Source organism: Denticeps clupeoides, chromosome 12 (genome assembly GCF_900700375.1).
Source record: "Denticeps clupeoides chromosome 12, fDenClu1.1, whole genome shotgun sequence".
In the NCBI taxonomy this organism is placed as follows: domain Eukaryota; kingdom Metazoa; phylum Chordata; class Actinopteri; order Clupeiformes; family Denticipitidae; genus Denticeps; species Denticeps clupeoides.
The window spans coordinates 6,992,871-7,012,072 of record NC_041718.1 but is presented as its reverse complement, the minus strand read 5'-3'; the positions used below and the strand labels follow the sequence as shown (position 1 = coordinate 7,012,072).

The following is a 19,202-nucleotide window of genomic DNA, read 5'->3' as shown; positions in this document are numbered from 1 at the left end:
CATATTCAGTAATTGGGGTGGTAGTAGCCTGGTGGGTAACACACTCGCCTATGAACCAGAAGACCCAGGTTCAAACCCCACTTACTGCCATTGTGTCCCTGAGCAAGACACTTAACCCTTGAGTGTCTCCAGGGGGGGACTGTCCCTGTAAGTTGCTCTGGATAAGGGCGTCTGATAAATGCTGTAAATGTAAATAATAGTACACAGTATTTTACTGCGTCATACATTACTGTTGTCTCACACAATCATGTGTTACATAATGCAGTATTTTGGTAGTATGGACTTAATTAAAGCCATACAGTAGGTAACCATAGTAACATGCTGTGCATTTCATGCATTTTATTTGTGTGTAGGGAGATGGAAAGGTCATCAAACGGTCACTGGGGTCACGAGTGCCGGCACCGGTGCTGGACATCATCATTTGGAAATGTGTATTTTCCCTTCCTTTGTTACGTATATATATGGACTCGGCCTCCAAATTTGGTCTGGTTAAAGTGCCAGATGCCATTTTAAGAGGACCAAGAAACCAAGGTGAGTGGGTATAAAGTTACTGCTAATTGTTTTATCTGCAGAGCATAAAATTATCCAGATGTTGAGGTTTGCAGTATTTCAGTACTTCAAATTTACCATTTATTAAAGCATTGTAGTGGATATCATTTGCCACACGCCAAAGCGCACGAGCAGATTCATTATGGTGCAGCAGTGTTACGTCCTGGTATTTTGGGTGTGTTTCTGTTGTGTGTTTTGTGTTGTTTTGCAGGTGCCTGGTGATTGTAATTGAGCCCACCTGTACCTGCTGTGGGACAGACTGAATAAAAGGAGCCTCAGTCTCCTTTTTCGGGGCTGCGCTTGCCGTGCCATCCACCCTTCCCGCCTTCCTACCATTTCCCTTTGACATCACTTCCGGTTTCCCCTGCGCTTCCCCTAGGAGGCGACGCAACTTGTTGTGTCGGCCTGCTTCGGTGTTTGTTTGTTTTTCTGTTTTCCTGTCTTGTTTGCCGTTATTCGTTTTGTATGTAATTCTTCTTTAATTATATATTTAGTTGTTAATAAAATACTTGTTAAAATTACCCGTTTCGTCTTAGTAGGTTTACGTTTGTGTCCTTTCTTTTGTAATGGGCCAGAGCCCCTAGACCGGCTCGTAACAGGCAGGCTATCATTTAACTGGGAATGAAAGCAGTTTTATGATGGCACATGATAAATAAAAGGCTCACACAGCAGAATCAATAATTCAATCTATAATCTTTTCTATTTTAATGTTATCATTCCTAATTTTAAAAGCACTGGATGGCTGCCCACTTATCACTTAGGGTGACACATTTCATTGTGTCACCGTGTGCTGTCCTGCAGTGTCTCACTATGACAATCACTTCACTTTCACATTTTTTTCTGGGGTGGAAGTGGCCCAGTAATCAGAAGGTTGCCGGTTCGAATCCCAATTCGCCAAGTTGCCACTGAGGTGCCACCGTCCCCACACACTGCTCCCTGGGCGCCTGTCATGGCTGCCCACTGCTCACCAAGGGTGATGGTTAAAAGCAGAGGACACATTTCGTTGTGTCACCCTGTGCTGTGCTGCAGTGTTTCACAATGATAATCACTTCACCTTCACTTTTTCTCACAAGATTGGGTATGAATGGAACAAATTGAATAATAATAATAATAATATGACAAAGTGTGATATAACAGTGTAATTAGACCCACATCTTCTGATGCACTAGATGATGTACAGTGTGAATTTGGCCTGTTTTAATCAGGTCTGTTTTCAGCTCAACTGAAATAGTTGAAGCTTTTAAAGTGACAGACTTGGGTTAACAAACATTTGAACTCAAGACTCGCTGATGCTGATGCTGATGTTGAAGTTCCTCTCTGCAGATATCCCATCGTGGACGTTTCTAAACGAGCCCGGACCGTGGGACTGTAGCGTAAGTGCGCGGTCTTATTCGCGGCCCACCGCTGGGTGGCGCCACGCCGCCGAACCGGTGTCGACTCCACTCACACAAGGACCCAAAACAAGAGCAGCTCGCCGCTCCACACGACTCGTACGCTCGCCACGCACCTTTTTTCATTGGGGTGAGGCCCGCTGGATTTTTATTTTATCGCCGAAGTCGCCCGCCTGAACGGCGCCCGGCCCCGCCGGCGGGACGCGCTCAACCGGTCCAGCCGAGCGCGTTGGCTCGGAGAGTTAGCCGCCTAGCAGGCTAACTCGCCGCCGCCAGCGGGTTCCATTGTTTTCCCGCGGCTGCTGTCGCCGCAAGTTCGGATGGGCTGAGGCCGAATTCACGTTCTGCGGCGGCTGGTTCATCCGCTGTTCGGGGCCGACGAGTGCAGGCGAATCCAGCGACGCTTCCGGAACTAATGAATTCGTGTACATCGCTGGCTTTTTTTCGCTCGTTTTATCGTTAGCTCACTTTGTTGAGGGGCTACTGGTGAACTTCGTCATAACCAGGCAGGTCCTGCCAGTTCCACTCTTATCTGCTGAACGTAATTAATGATCGTAAATCGTCGGGCGGCCTGCGAATATGGGAAAGGTTTGTGTAATTGTGTACAATTGTCAATTGCGAGATGTGGGTCAGTGGTGTGCAGCAGCTCAAATTTCATCGTCAAATTTCTGTCATTTACTATAAAGGGGAGGGGACCGCACAGACCTGCACTCCTGGAACGTTTCATTAGGTGGATTTACAAAGTTTTAATCTGTGAAGATTCTCCGCCGAAAGTCGAGTCGTGGCGACTGGACTTCTGTCTTTAAGCTAGATGCGTTTCGTTCTGCATCCATCGATTACGTTCTGTGGACGCAGAATGAAACTCAACTACGTTAAAGAAAGAAGTCCAGTCGCCGCGTCTCGACGTTCAGTGCACAATATTTAGTTATTTCTGCGCACGTCATTATTACTTAAAAATTACAAATTTCATTGTTGAAGTCGTGGTCTGATTTTATTTTATAGCACGATAGTATTTTGTCATTTTTCACATGTATGTGGTTACAGTGGTGCCAGTCACATAATTACTAATCTCCCAATTAGTGGCAAATGTCAAGGCTGCAGAGACCTTTTGTGATGCGATTCAACACCCTTGCTGTTTAAAAAGGCTTTACCCAGAACACGTTTTCATACTGTTGTACGGCAGGTCCCTGTTAGAATGGGGTCTAAACGAAGACGAGCCACCTCTCCCTCCAGTAGCGTCAGTGGGGGGGACTTTGATGACAATGCCACGTCCACCCCAGCAAGTTCATGGAAAAGGAGGAGAATGTCTAGTGTCCCTGCAATAGATCAGGTGAGAGAATTGATTGAACGCTCAGATACCCTTTTCTAGAGCCTAAGGAAATGTACTTGGGATGGGGCATCATTTACTCATATAATATTTTAAATATTTTTTGAAGATTGCGGTCTGCCATGAACTGTATAACACCGTAAGAGACCATAAGGATGGCCAGGGCAGGGTCCTCTGTGAGCCCTTCATTCGTACCCCAAAGAGAAGGTAGGAGACACAAAGTTATGTTTTATTTTACTATAGTAATGAGTACATCTGTGGTCTTTCAAGTATGATATATAAAAGTGCCTTGTGAATAAACCCTCTGTTAAGGAACCAGCCAGATTATTATGAAATGGTTGCGCAGCCCATAGACATGACAAAAATCCAGCAGAAGATCAGGGCTGAGGAGTACCAGGATGTGGAGCAGCTCACCGCAGACATCCAGCTCATGATCAACAACGCCAAAGCTTACTATTCGGTAAGGAGTTCTTGTGCTCTCAGAACTTACTTTCCTCTGCATCTAACCATTACCCTTGGTGCACCTTGGCGGTTCAGGACTCGAACAGACAACCTTCTGATTACGGGTCCGCTTCCTTACCCGCTAGGCCACCACTGCCCCAGTCATCATGGTCCCCTTAAAGTTATTAATAAGATGTTGATTATGAAATGTATTGTGATTGTTTTGTCTTCATCGTGTGGCTGCTGATACCCAGACTCTGCTCAACATTACGGTCTTTGTCCACTGTAGGCAGAGAGTTCAGAATACAAAGCTGCCTGTAGTCTTTGGGATCTCTACCTGACTACAAAAAGCAGTCTTCAAGGGGACCATGATGACGCTGAGGAGGACGAGGAGGGTGAAGATACACTGGAAAATCCAGGGAACTCCACAGAGGAAGAGGTAAGTTTATCAGTGAAGAACAAACATACATGTGGCAGTGTATTTCTTGTTGCCGGTCCCAAGCCCGGGTAAACGGGGAGCTCTGCGTCAGGAAGGGCGTCCGGCATAAAATCCTTACAGATAAGTGCTGCCTGGGTGGTATTTCTGTCCTGAGTTATCCTGTCAATTTTTCACTGTTCGAATATGGGATTTGCGGTATGTGTGTGACAAGTAGAGAATATTGTGTTTCTATTTAATCCTTCTTAGACTCCACCAAGTTGTCTCAAGGAGATTTTTGAACAGCTTTTGGAGGCCGTTGTGTCCTTCACAGACCCGTCAGGGCGACTCGTCAGTGAGCTCTTCCAGAAAGTTCCTTCCAAATTGGTATGATTTTCAGACACCTTCATCTCTTTCCAAGTAACATTTTATTGTTTACAGTAATTAAATATAATTTTAGAAAGAATATTTATTTTATTTATTTTTATACCTTTTATTCTCTTTTTTTGGTTAAGAAGCTTGCTACTTTTACGTTTTTACATTTACTTTACATTTCTACTTTTTCCAGCACTATCCTGATTACTATGCTATAATAAAAGAGCCAATTGATTTACGAACTATTGCCCAAAGGATACAGGTATGTGAACCAGTAATTTGTAATTAAGCTTTAGTATCACAGCATGAAATATTTTTTATGTCTTACTCAATTCTCACATTGTAGAGTGGATCATACAAAAGCATTGGTGCCATGGCCAAGGATATTGACCTTTTGACCAAAAATGCCAAAACTTACAATGAACCAGGATCACAGGTTTTTAAGGTGCAGAGTTTGTTTGGTCTGGTTTTACTATGACTTTTCTATTTAAAAAGCATCAACATGTGAATATCTGATTTTTGAATTTCCAAACTTTCTGCTGTACAGGATGCAAACTTGATTAAGAAAATTTTCATTCAGAGGAAGAATGAAATTGATCAGGCAGAGCCAACTAAATCCAGCCTTCGTATAAGGTATAGAACAGTGCTTTATATATATATATATATATAGTTTATATATTATATATTGCATGTTTATTTACAATGTAAGTACTATTGTGTGCATACAATACATCCAGAAAGTTTTCACAGTGTGTTACTTTTTCCACATTTTGTTATGTTACAGCACCCAAGAATGACAACGTTAAATAAAAGGTTTTCTTCAGGTTTTGCCAAATTATGAAAATAAAAAAACTTGAAAAATCACATACGTTTTCACAGCCTTTGCCATAAAACTCAAAATTGAGCTCAATTTTCCCTGATCATCCTTGAGATGTTTCTGCAGCTTAATTGGAGTCCACATGTGGAAGCAGTCGATTGGATATGATTTGGAAATGCATACACCTGTCTATACAAGGTCCCACAGTTGACAGTTCATGTCAGAGCACAAATCAAGCATGAAGTCTGAGGAATTGTTGTAGACCTCTGAAACAGGATTGTCACAAGGAACCAATATAGGGGAGGTTACAGATTAACTTCTGCTGCTTTGAAGGTCCCAATGGGCACAGTGGCCTTAATCATCCGTAAGTGGAAGAAGTTAAAAACCACCAGGACTCTTCCTAGAGCTGGCCGTTCACCTAACCTGAGCAATCTCAAGGAGGTGACAGAATTCAATGGTCGTTCTGTCAGAGCTCCAGAGGTCCTCTGGACAGAAGAGAACCTTCTAGAAGGACAGCCATCTCTGCAGCAAACCACCATTCAGGCCTGTATGGTAGATACTACCTATGGAAGCCACTTTGTAGTAAAAGGCACATAACAGCCTGCCTTGAGTTTGTCAAAAGGCACATGAAGGACTCCTAGACTGAGAAACACAAATCTCTGGTCTGATGAGACAACAAGTTTAAAGTGAAGTGATTGTCACTTATGATGAACAGCAGCACAGCAACTTGAACACTTTGGCGTGAATGCCAGGCATCATATTTGGAGGAAACCAGGCACCACTCATCACCAGGATAATACCATGCCTACAGTGAAGCATGGTTGGGGCAGCATCATGCTGTGGAGATGTTTTTCAGCTGCAAGAACTGGGAGACTGAGGCATAAAGGGAAAGATGACTGCCGCATTGTACAGAGACATCCTGGATGGAAACCTGCTCCAGAGCACTTAAACTCAGACTTGGGTGACGGTTCATCTTTCAGCAGGACAACGACCTTAAACACACAACCAAGATATCAAAGGAGTGGCTTCAGGGCAACTCTGTGAATGTCCTTGAGTGGCCCAGCCTGAGCTCAGACTTGAATCCGATCGAACATCTCTGGAGAGATCTTAAAATGGCTGTGGACTGACGCTTCCCATCCAGCCTGATTGAGCTTGAGAGGCGCTGCAAAGTGGAATGGGCAAAACTGGCCAATGATAGGTGTGCCAAGCTTGTGACATCATATTTCATAAAGAAGGCTGAGGCTGTAATTGCTTCCAATGGTCTATTGACAAAGTATTGAGCAAAGGCTGTGAATACTACATTTTTGCCAAACCCTCAAGTAAACTTTTTTCCCCACATTGTTGTAATACTTTTGTAATACATTTTTTTTATCAAGGCTGTAACATAAATTGTGGGGGAAAAGTGATGCGCTGTGAATACTTTCCTCATTCACTGTATTTCACCTTCTCTCTGTGTGTGCGTGTGTGTGTGTGTGTGTGTGTGTGTGTGTGTGTGTGTGCGCGCACACCCTTGTTCTGCCTCAGGAACCGTAGATCAGCTCAGGGTGACCGACTGTCGGCCATCACAATGGCTCTGCAGTGTGGTTCAGAGAGCGATGAAGACTCTTTGCTTGCAGGTACACTCACTTAAATCTTTGATTTCCTCTCTCAATTATTTACTGAACAATTAATGGCTCCATAACCGTGTCTTGCTATTCCCACTGCTCCAGGTTCCGTGCGCTATGACGCAGCAGAGACAGAGGCAGAATGTGGCCAGTCTCGAATGGCAGCAGGAGACCCCATTTTCCAACTGTACCAGGCAGTGAGGGGTGCCCGGAATACCCAGGGGCAGCTTCTTGCTGAATCATTCCTGCAGCTGCCCTCTCGCAGAGAGTATCCGGACTACTTCCAGCAGATAAAGCAACCCATCTCCTTACAGCAGATCCGGTACAAGTCTTTTCATTTGTCAATGTATTTATTTAGCCCTGTGGGTCTTTTTTTCTGTGAACACTTATAATTATATAATTATAAACAATACTAACAATAAATTCAAATATAAGGATTTTTGAATATTATTGTGATGTTTGCGGGTTTCGTTTTGTTCATTTCCTGATCTTCCTCAGGGAGAAAATGAGGAATGGGGAATACAGTGGCATTGAGCAGATGGATGCAGACCTTAATATAATGTTTGAGAATGCTAAACGGTACAACATGTCCAACTCCAGCATTTATAAACGTGCCCAGAAGCTTCAGCAGATCATGCAGGTTGGTCCACTGTGCTTTCTGTCTTTGACTGGCTACAGGGTTATTTGAATAAACATTGGTGTATCAGTTCAGTTGAATAATAAGTACATGGAAAAGGTTAAACGGGTATTTGTTCACCTTTCAGGCGAAGAGGAGAGAGTTGAGAGATGAAGATGAGGGAGAGAGCATGCTGTCCACTCCTCCTGACACAGGGAAAAGGAAAAGGTACTGTTTTAATGTTCTTTTCTATATTACATTTCTGTTAAATTCTATACTAGTTAAGTATTTTGATAAATCCTTTTTATCTTTCCTACTGGGCTGTTTGTAACAGGTGATGCGTGGAATCAATAGTCTTGTGTAAAATGTGAACGAAAGGCAAATCGGGGTCCCTTAATCATAAATTGTATCTGTTTCACAGCCATAAGAAGAATACGAAGAAGAATCGCATGAAGGCACTCTACGCTGCTGTGACTGAGGCTCGGGAGGCTGGCACCAACCGTCGTCTCTGTGAACTGTTCATGGTCAAGCCGTCAAAGAAGGACTACCCCGATTACTACCAGATCATCCTGCAACCTATGGATCTGCGGACCATCGACCACAACATCCGCGCGGAACGCTACAGCACCGAGGAAGCTGTGATGGATGACATGAAGCTCATGTTTCGCAATGCTCGCCACTACAACGAAGAAGGCTCACAGGTGGCGGATGAAGCTGATGGTGGCTTCTCTGGCTTTCTGTCTATATCAGGTTTTTATGAACTGTAAAATACATTTATTGTAATTGTCTCCAGGTGTACAATGATGCTGATGTTCTGGAGAAGATTTTGAAAGACAAGCGAAAGGAGCTGGGCCCCGTGCCTGAGGAGGATGATATGGGATCACCCAAACTCAAATTACGTATGTTGGCCATTGATTGGTTGCTGCACTGGATAAGTCAGGGTTCCCACTAGTCAGGGAGTATCTGGAATATCAGGTCATTTCAGTAAAGTGCATGTATAATGTGCATTATACATGCACATTTGAATTCGATAACCATTTTCTGCTTAAACATATATTAGACATTTCTTTATACAGGAGGTCATGGAAATTCTGCTTTGTGGTCAGGGAACGTCATGGAATTTTTAAGTCTGACTTAGAGTTGGAACCATTTTTAATGTTGTGACCATTTTCTCAATGAAAGACCAGTCTTGAATTAAAGTTATTTATTGCCAAACCACTACAGGGATTACAATTTAAATGTTTTTATTTTTATTATCTGTCAGAAAGCACATTTTAAAATTTGTTTTCATTAACCAGTAAAACTTAAAGTTTGCTAGAAAAGATTCCAGGGACTCTATTTCCAGGGAAATAGACTCCACAGGGAAATGTGGGAGGAAAAAATTAAATAATGTCTAGGCAAGTTTAAGTTCTAGAATATGCAAATCTATTGTAGCAATTCCACTTGACAGTAAAACTGACTAAAATGAGACTGGTTTCTGGTCATGATTTAAATTTAAAATTAATTTATTCTAATCACAAATATTATATCAATAAAAATCAATAGGAACTAAACCTTGTTATAAATCTGTGTTGGTGGGGTTATTGGTATCCTCGTTTTCTCTAACAGGTAGAAGTGCTGGTGGTGCATCTCCAAAGAAGTTTCGTTCACATACCACACCTCTGCAGCAGAAGCTGTCTGATCTCTATGAGGCAGTGCGCAGCTACACTGACGCACGCGGCCGCCGCCTGAGCACGGTGTTCCTGAGGCTGCCATCTCGCGCCGAGCTGCCCGACTATTACGCTGCCATCAAGCGGCCCATAGACATGGAGCGCTTGCGGAGCCACATTGCCGCCGGGCGCTTCCAGGATGTGGACTCGCTGGCCGAAGACTTCATCCTCATGTTCAACAATGCCTGCACCTACAACGAGCCGGAGTCACTCATCTACCGGGACGCCCTGCTGCTGCACCGCGCGCTGCTGCAGGCCTGGCGTCGGGTGGAGGAGGAGGACGAAGGCGATGAGGATGGGGCTCCCAGAGGCAGCGTATCTGTAGCCCCTCTAGTGCGTGAGCTCATACGTAACCTGTTTGTGTCGGTGATGAGTCACCAGGACGACGAGGGCCGCTGCTATAGTGACTCACTGGCTGAGATTCAGGCGCAGGACCCCAGTGACCCAGACAGCCCACCACTGAGCTTGGAGGTGATTCGGCGCAATGTGGAAAGAGGGCGCTACCGACGCCTGGATGTTTTCCAGGAACATGTGTTTGAAGTGCTGGAGAAGGCCCGGCATCTCAACAGGTCTATAAACACCATTTTTAAAAATTCTTATTAACACCAATAAAAATAATTAATATGGCGCAATTTATAATATAATTAATGCAGTTTGTCAGTGGTTCTGTTTTGGTCCTAATATTTTTGGTCAGAGCATGAACTTCTTAAAAACCATGCCGTTTCTGTTCTGCAGGACTGACTCTGAGATCTTTGAGGACTCTGTTGAGTTGCAGCAGTTCTTGGTGAAAATTCGAGATGAGCTGTGTAAGAACGGGGAGATCCTTCTCTCACCTGCACTGAGCTACACTGCCAAGCATCTCCATGCCGACATAGACCAGGAGAAGAGGGAGAAACTGCCCAAGGAGATCGAGGAGGACAGGCTGAAGAAGGAGGAGGAAAAGAAAGGTGGGCATAAAAATGTAGTTAGTTGCATGCATTTTGGACCGTTAAAACACCACCATCTCCCTAGAGATGATGACAACTGTTAATTTGGACAACTGTAATGGGTCATTGTTTTCATCAATGGAGTTAATGACGGAATATATTAGTCAACGATCCTTTATGACATGACTGAGATGCAAGGTAAATGCTGGTCATGTGACTAAATATATCCTGTCATATTGACTGGACTAAAGGTGAAAATAAAAACGAGACTAAAATGTCTCTTCATTTTTGTCTAAAACAAGACGTTACTTCCTCTTCTTTAATCGCGTTATTATGATGCTGAATTTCAGTTTCCTGCATCTTCCATCCGGTCCTACAGATCACGTCTCTTCCTTAATCCCTGTTCCCGGTATAATTCAGAATATGTGGGTTAGACAAAATGACGTAGCCAACTATGAATGCACGAAACAGAATTATACATCCAAGTGGTTGAGAAGATGTGTACTTTGCCAGAGTAAAGCAGTGTGGTGGCATTATAATGGACTTCTATCTCCAACAGAAGAGAAAACCGAGGACCCTGCAGGGCCACAGAGTTCCTACAGCCAGGACTGCAGTTTTGAGGACAGCACATACAGTCTGGGAGATTATGTCTACATCCAGCCTTCTGAGCCCAACCTGCAGCCCCATATCGTCTGTATTGAGAGACTGTGGCAGGATGAGACTGGTAAGTATGGCTCTCGAATGTTGTCTCTATTCTGATTCTCTGCTCTCTACAGTTCCCTAGTCTCTGTGTTGCTCTAGTATGTGTATACGATTTCCTACATTGTTTCTTAAGCTTACTACAACATTCTCCCCAATGTTTTCTCCCTTTTGTTTCTCTCCCTACATGTCAACCACACACTCATTGTAGACTGTCTTTGCTCCAGCCTTGTCTGCCATTTTGATTGACCACATCCACTCCAGTCAAGTGTTTCATCCTAATGGCCATCTCTCATTGCATACTGTAGGCGAGAAGTGGCTGTATGGCTGCTGGTTTTACAGGCCTGCTGAGACCTTCCACCTGGCCACTCGCAAGTTCTTGGAGAAGGAAGTGTTCAAGAGTGACTACTACAATCGAGTCCCCGTCAGCAAGATCTTGGGGAAGTGCATGGTGCTGTTTGTAAAGGTAACTTCACTACCTGTCAAAACCAAAGACCTTTCAGATAGACAATTCTTGGTGTAAACTGCAGCAGAGTGCATAGAATGATTGATTTGTATTCATAGTTTGGGTCCTATTGAACCTGAACTGATCCAGGCAAGGGCATCTGCCTAATGCCATGAATGTAAATTAACAGAGAAATGCTGGTTGGATGATTATTTGCTCTTGCAGGATTACTTCAAGCTTCAGCCTGAGGGCTTCCGACCTGAGGATGTATACATCTGTGAATCAAGGTACACAGCCAAGACCAAGTCTTTCAAGAAAATAAAGATGTGGACCATGCCGGCCAGCTCAGTGAAGTTGGTTCCCCGCGATGTACCATTACCTGTTGTCCGAATTGCCTCGATGTTTGTGAGCACATCTAAACGTGATCAAGAGAGGTTTAACGATACACTGGAGGGAGGTGCTGGTTTCATTGAAAAAGTGAGCGTTGCTGCTTCTGTACTTAATAAAGTGTCTGAGCATCTTTCACAACTTTATTAAGATACACCATTGATTTGTCTTCACAGGAGAGGGAGGATGTTACCGTTGAAGTGGCCAATGGTGAGCCAGGCTGCCAGTATTATGAACAGTTATGTTACAACAACATGTGGCTGAAAGTGGGAGACTGTGTCTACATACAGTCACACGGGCTAGTACGGCCCAGAATTGGCAGGTGGGTAAAAACATCCGGTGCAAAAATCCCTTAATGAAATAATGAATTAGCAAGATATAAATCCATTTTTATTTATTTAGATTTGATATCTTGCTAATTCATTAGCAGTGGTGGCCTAGTTGGGGCAGTAGTGGCCTAGCGGTTAAGGAAGCGGCCCCGTAATCAGAAGGTTGCTGGTTCAAATCCCGATCCGTCAAGGTGTCACTGAGGTGCCACTGAGCAAAGCGCCGTCCCCACACACTGCTCCCCGGGCGCCTGTCATGGCTGCTCACTGCTCACTCAGGGTGATGGGTTAAATGCAAATTTCACAGTGTGCACCGTGTGCTGTGCTGCTGTGTATCACTTCACTTTCCTTTTCACATGAGCAGCAGAAGTGTTTTGGGCCCATAACCCAGAGGTTTTTGATCGAAACCATCCTCTGCTACTTTCTTCTTTGGGGCAGTGGTGGCCTAGTGGTTAAGGAAGTGGCCTTGTAATCAGGAAGTTGCCGGTTCAAATAATGATTCAAATAATTAGATTGGATATCAGACACAGTGTGTCAATTCTAAGAAATCTATTCTGTTAAATTGTAGGTTATGAAACAATTTATATGCGTTTTTGTGTGCCCTGTATCTTGTGAGCACGCTCTCAGATAAAGCCAGTTGTTTTTCATGTTAATTTTTGTCTCAGATCAAAACAACAAAATGGAAAAATGCTTGATCAGGAAATTCTTGGCCTCAGTTTTTATTTTACTGATGACAATGTTGCCATGTTTCCCGGAAATGACTGACACTTCAGCACTTCTAGTAACCTTCTGATTACGGGGCCACTTCCTTAACCGCTACGCCACCACTGCCCCTGAAGGCCACCACTGCCCCTTATATGCCCTAATATGGAGGATTCATCAAGTGCTCATGTATTGTACAACCACACCCGCTTCTCCAAAAACTTGTTTTGATTTACCACTATAAATAGTGTTGTTCCAGTCATGATAAGTATGCTAAACCGTGTAAAAAAAAAAGTTTTGCTTGTGTCTGTCACAGCTGGACGAACCGAGATTCCAGCTGTGATTTTGGCCGTACTCAAGGAATTATCGTACAGATACAAAATCTGCACTAAAATTGCACAGTGTATGCACTGTGGTAAAGTTGCTTAAACTGCAACTAGCAAAAAAAATTATTTCCATGTCACATAAACATGAGCAATTAATGGTCACCCTTGTCAGGGTGCTAGTAGCCTAGTGGGTAACACACTCGCCTATGAACCAGAAGACCCGGGTTCGAATCCCACTTACTACCATAGTGTCCCTGAGCAAGACACTTAACCCTAAGTTGCTCCAGGGAGACTGACCCTGTAACTACTGACTGTAAGTCGCTCTGGATAAGGGCGTCTGATAAAAGCTGTAAATGTAAATGTCAATATTTGATGATCATTTTAGCATGGAACAATAATTGATTCCTGATTGAATGTTTTGATGAAATAATAAGTTTACAGAAAACAAAATTTAAGAATATTTAGGCCTTGTGTTTCCGTAATCTAACGGAATATCAGTCTCCTCCCCACAATAAAACAGACACTGGTATCGGATCAGTACTCAGGATCAGCCGATATCTAAATTCCATGTTTTATTATCAGAGCTGAGATGCCGGATTGGTGCATTTCATGCATGCTGTAATCACGCTGCAAAAGGATCTGATGTAAGAGCAGCTCCTGCGGTGTTGCCGGATACATGATGGCTGAAGCTCAAATGATCTAATAAGTTCTGGAATTACATATTTGTAGAATACTAAATGACACATGGGTTTCTCAGTACCAATTCCAGACAACAATACCATAGACTTATGGACTTGTGGTGAGATTGTCTGTCTGTCGGACTTTTTTTTTTTCAGGATTGAAAAGATGTGGATGCGGGATGGAACCGCCTTCTTTTTTGGACCCATCTTCATTTACCCAGAAGAGACTGAGCATGAACCAACCAAGATGTTCTACAGGAGAGAGGTGTTTCTCAGCAACCTGGAGGAGACATGTCCCATGACTTGCGTCTTAGGTGATGCTTTGTCAAACTAAAGCCTCTGACATGCTCTTTATTCCAAAGTTACATATTGATGTTACATCTTACATGTCTCTTTTTATGCACAGGTAAATGTGTGGTCTCCTCCTTCAAGGACTTCCTATCTTGCCGGCCAACAGAGTTCTCAGAGGAGGATATGATGGTGTGTGAGAGCCGCTACATAGAGAGTGAGAAACAGATGAAGAAATTTAAGGGTCTGAAGAGATTCTCCCTCTCTGGCAAAGTGGTTGATGATGAGGTCTACTACTTCAGGTGAGGCGTTAACAGATTTTACCGTCAACACACAACAACATTTTGGAGAGCGGACATAATCTACTGGGAGGAGCCTCTGAGAAATGTACCAATACCTTTCCTTTTTTTTGCTCAGGAAACCAATAGTACCACAAAAAGAGCCTTCTCCGTTGTTGGACAAGAAAATTGAAGAGCTGGAAGCCAAATTTGCAGACATGGATGATGCTGATGAAGACCTAGATGACCTTGACGATGAGGATGAGGAGGCACCGGAGACACCATTAATGCCCCAGATGCAGTCGTCTCTGACGAGTGATTTGGACATGACCTACACTCCACCACAGGTCCTTATTCTGCACACTACGCATGCAGTGGTACCCTGTAAAATGTTGAACCAGCCCAATATATACCCTTTATGGATCGCAGAAATTAATTTGTGGGCTTTTGTCCATTGGCACATACAGTTAAACTGGCTCTGGTGCTCACTGGGGACTCGGTGGTAGCACCAGAGCCTGTTAAGATGCAAGCGCCAATGTCCAGTCACTGTTGTAACTGGAGCTGAGCTGGAAGCACAACTCACAGACAGACATTGAAACCAAAAATTCAATAAACATGCATGGCACGCACTATCAGAGGAGTTAGAAGAACTTCAGATAAACACCAAAATGTTACCTGCACGTTGTTCTCTTTACGTGCAATAAACATACCAAAAATTTGTCAAAACTTTGGTATGCACAGTAATAAGGGGATCCCTGCACCGCCGCAGCCCTACTGCACACACATTTCAAATTGCACAGGAAAGATGGTTAACTAATGATTTATCCCCCCCTGCACGCAGTCCACTCCAAAGATAAAAGGTCTCTCTAAGAAGGAAGGAGCGAAGAGGAAGATGAACATGAGTGGCTACATCCTTTTCAGCAGCGAGGTGCGTGCTCTTATCAAGGCACGCCACCCGGACTTCTCTTTCGGCGAGTTGAGTCGTCTGGTGGGCACGGAGTGGAGGAACCTGGAGGCATCAAAGAAGGCGGAGTATGAAGGTGGGCTGCGCTAAATGCTCTGCCTTGCTCTGGGCACGTGTGTGTGTGTGTGTGTGTGTGTGTGTGTGTGTGTGTGTGTGTGTGTGTGTGTGTGTGTGTGTGATGGAACAAACAAGTTTGCTTGTAATGAGGGTGGTAGTAGCCTAGTGGGTAACACACTCGCCTATGAACCAGAAGACCCAGGTTCAAACCCCACTTACTTACCATTGTGTCCCTGAGCAAGACACTTAACCTCAAGTTGCTCCAGGGAGACTGTCCCTGTAAATACTGATTGTAAGTCGCTCTGGATAAGGGCATCTGATAAATGCTGTAAATGTATTGATCCTGTTTTGTTATGCACTTTTTTTGTTTGCTTGGTAAATGCAATGTAAAAAAAAAGTTCTCCTGTTCAGTGCATTTCTGAATACACCACACAATAATGATCGAGTTGGAGCACTGACGTGTATCAACATGCCCTGTTTATTTGTCCCTCTGCAGAGAGGGCCGCAAAGCTGGTGGAGCAACAGGAGCGGGAGAGGGTGGTCCAGCAGCAGGCTTCCCCAAGAGCAGGTACCCCGGTTGGGGCTATGATGGGGGTTGTGCCCCCGCCAACTGCTATGGGGATGCTAAACCATACCGTGCCACCCATGTCAGGTAACCCCCTGTTGCCCAAAAAAAAAAAAAAAAAGAATCAGAATCAGCGTTTGGGCACCCTCACATTCATTTTATCATTTCCGCCTCACTCTTGTCTGTTACTCAGTTTTTATTTATTTATTTGTTTGTTTGTTTATTCATTCAGATAAGTTTTTAAATGGGAAAGTGAATGTGCGCCCTACTATAACTCTAAACCGCATGTTTACATATTAACTTTTGTTTCCTTCATCTCTTGCTAATTTCATGTTCAGCTTTATAGCTCGCCACCCCTTCTCCTCCCTCATATTACTGTATTGGATGTAAACGCAGTTTTTAGTGCATGACTTCATAGCAGTTTGCATGTCATCATTGCATGGATCTGTTGTTGTCTCCTCTTCCACACAAGGCATGATGGGAGCTTACGGCCCACCCTTCATGCCAATGCAAGGCCCTCCTGAGGGTTTGATGGGTATGGGTATTGTTCCACCTCATCCTATGGGGGTGCCCGCGCTGTCCCACCAGCAGCAGCTTCCACCGTGTATGCCTGGGTATCCTGGCATGCCAACTCCGGGTAAGGAGCAAAGATATGAGCCTGCCAGTGCCAATCAGTGTCTTCCTCCATGATGCCTTGCCTGGGCTCCAGGGGCTTGCTTGGAGAGGGTGTAGTCATTCAGATAGAGGGATCCCAGAAACCAGTCGCTTGAGAAGTCTTGATGGTTTTGTTTGACCCAAAGAAACCCAGTAGTAACTTGTTTGCATGACTGCATGATTATTCGGTCTACTTAAAGGTCCCCTATTATGAAAATTTGCCTTTGTGAGATTATTTAATCTTAATACGAGTTCCCCTAGCCTGTCTATGGTCCTACAGTTGCTAGAAATTACTGCTTTGGTCATTCTGCTTCACCGATCAGAGAGCAGCAGCTCAGACCATCTGATCTGTGCTTTGTCCACCGAGAGAATTTCCCACCCCTCCCCTAAAAAAAGTAACCCCACCGACCGCAATGGCTTGAAAATGCTCAAATTGGCTATAATTCTGCTCCAATGCTGAATTTCGGAAAGTGATACTTCAGATGCAGTATCAGGGGACCAACAATACAGATATACAAGCAAAAAAAATTATAATAGGGGACATTTAATATATTTTTCATATTTAGGATAATACTCTATACTAACTCACATGTTAACATCTGAAGTGCAGATCTTTAGTTTATCTGTATGTTTTACTCTAACATACTGGCGGTCCATGGATTGAACATGACATAAACCTGACTGCCGTCTATATTGTAACTGTCGTCATACTCAGTTTTGGTGTTGCTTTGCTGTTTTAGGTGTGATGAATCCTGCAGTAAATGGCATGGCGGGCAGTCCAGGTCCCGGCAACTATTATCAAGTAAGGAAGTCCTGTCTTTGGTTAAGAACTTGTAAGGACTGTCAGTGCTTATGGCTCCAGAATGCTACAAACTCCAGTGCACCATTGACTGACTGAAATTTACTCAAACCACTCAGAACAGTGCTGGTTCATTCTCACTGAAACAAGATGCCATTGTTTTTAATAAATTATTTTAAATAAACATTTTTGTAATTTTCCCACTGCAGAATACAGAATTACTAGATTTCATTCTCCGTTAATCTTGCCCTGCTTGACCCATGTTTTTTCTGCGTCCTCATTAGATGGGTTCGTATGGCCCTGGTCATCAAGCTCCTCCTCCATATCCAGGGCAAGGTTCAATGGGTGTCCCAGCTTTGCAGCAGCCCGCCACACCCATGTTTGTGGCACCACCACCCAAACCCCAGCGCCTCTTGCACTCTGAGGCTTACCTAAAGTACATTGAAGGCCTTCGTGCGGAATCATCCACCATCAGCAAGTGGGACCAAACGCTTCAAGGTAACAACATTACTGCACACATTTCATAGTTTTAAATAATATCCAGTACTTCATGTGCTCTGTCTGGGCTTTTTCTTCCCTCCTTGCAGCTCATAGAAGAGACAGCCGCATGACCAAAGAGCAGGAGAGCCGATTGCCTTCACACTGGCTAAAGAGCAAAGGAGCCCATACTACAATGGTCGATGCCCTGTGGCGTCTCAGAGACTTAATGTTCAGAGACACGCTGAACATCAGACAGGCGTACAACCTGTAGTGTTCCTGAGAACTCGTTCTGTCCAGCGAAACTCCTAGCTGTGCTCCTGGCCAAGCTGTCCCTGTGCCACTGTAGTCGTTCATGGATGGAAATGCAGCAGGCATCTCCAGTTGGATTGCTCGCACTGACCTGTTTTAAGATTATGTAATAGAAACGTATTTAATTAGGATCACCGATACACTGGAAGTGCGTCTGCTATGCACCCTCCCACCACCATAGACGGGACGGATGGCTTGGAGTATATCCTCACGTTAAATTAGCATTGCCTTTCCTCTGTGAAGTCTGTTGCTGTGATCAGTTTGCATAGATTTTCACTTGCCTGTAACTTGATTGCTCAGGTTCAAATTCTTCCTCTGTTGTTTGTGTTGCTGTTTTTTAAACCTCTTTGCGTCAGTGTCTCACTTGAACAATAATCGTAGCGAACCACAGGAATATTTTGTTTAGGTTTTATGTATGAAATAAGCTTTGTTTTCCTATTGTAATATGTTTTCCCCTAGTGTGGAAATCCGCATTAATGTGTTTGTAAGAACACTGCCAGATTACATTCGAATATAACGGCCATGTTTCAAGCTGTGGCAGCTCTGAGAGGCATTTCACAGGGCATGAGACAAAAGTCACAATGTGCGAGAAGAATTGACTTGTGGCACTGCATTCGTGTGTGTATTGAAATGTCCAGGTAGGTTAAGGTCTGCTTATTGTTAGACAACTTTGTTCAGTCTGAGCTGATTAGTAGGAGGGTCGTTACTAGGGCTTAATGGTATGAATTAACAATAAAGACCTTCTGCAACTTGACCTGCATTTGTTAATAGGTGTTGTCTTGTGGTGCAGAACAAACTTGTATTTTCAGTACCGAACATCTCGTTCCAGTTCACTTGAGACCCACATTTTTAGTAAAAGTAAAAAAACAAGTGTTTAAGTTCTAAAATGGAACAAGGCACCCACCCTTTACCAAAATAAACACAATATTTGCATAAAAATATTTTAGACTGCTTTGGAAAAACCTTTCCCAGCTCACAACCCAAAATTTAAAACAGCAAGAGAGTGATGTAGGACACATTTTCAGAATTGGTAAATGTAAAATACACAGATGCAGATTTATCAAGACTTTGCT

General features: G+C 43.8%; 1 protein-coding gene across 6 annotated transcripts; it reads left to right on the top strand.

Moving 5' to 3' along the window:
- Positions 1–1,967: 1,967 nt before the first annotated feature.
- Positions 1,968–18,883, top strand: pbrm1l (polybromo 1, like). 6 transcript variants are annotated; one of them, XM_028998539.1, is made up of 30 exons: positions 1,968–2,070; positions 3,124–3,270; positions 3,377–3,474; positions 3,580–3,727; positions 3,998–4,147; positions 4,394–4,510; positions 4,692–4,760; positions 4,845–4,943; positions 5,046–5,131; positions 6,840–6,931; positions 7,025–7,241; positions 7,418–7,559; positions 7,684–7,763; positions 7,957–8,236; positions 8,329–8,434; positions 9,144–9,813; positions 9,980–10,191; positions 10,730–10,894; positions 11,178–11,335; positions 11,540–11,791; positions 11,878–12,023; positions 13,892–14,049; positions 14,142–14,325; positions 14,441–14,648; positions 15,143–15,341; positions 15,819–15,974; positions 16,360–16,524; positions 17,282–17,343; positions 17,625–17,838; positions 17,928–18,091. In XM_028998539.1, exons 2-30 carry the CDS (start codon positions 3,136–3,138, stop codon positions 18,089–18,091), a joined length of 4,932 nt encoding a protein of 1,643 aa, XP_028854372.1. In that variant the 5' UTR covers positions 1,968–2,070; positions 3,124–3,135. The 6 variants fall into 6 exon arrangements, with proteins under 6 accessions (XP_028854372.1, XP_028854378.1, XP_028854376.1 ...); XM_028998540.1 differs by having other exon boundaries at positions 2,007–2,039; XM_028998545.1 differs by lacking the exon at positions 16,360–16,524 and having other exon boundaries at positions 15,819–15,890; positions 17,928–18,883.
- Positions 18,884–19,202: the final 319 nt, after the last annotated feature.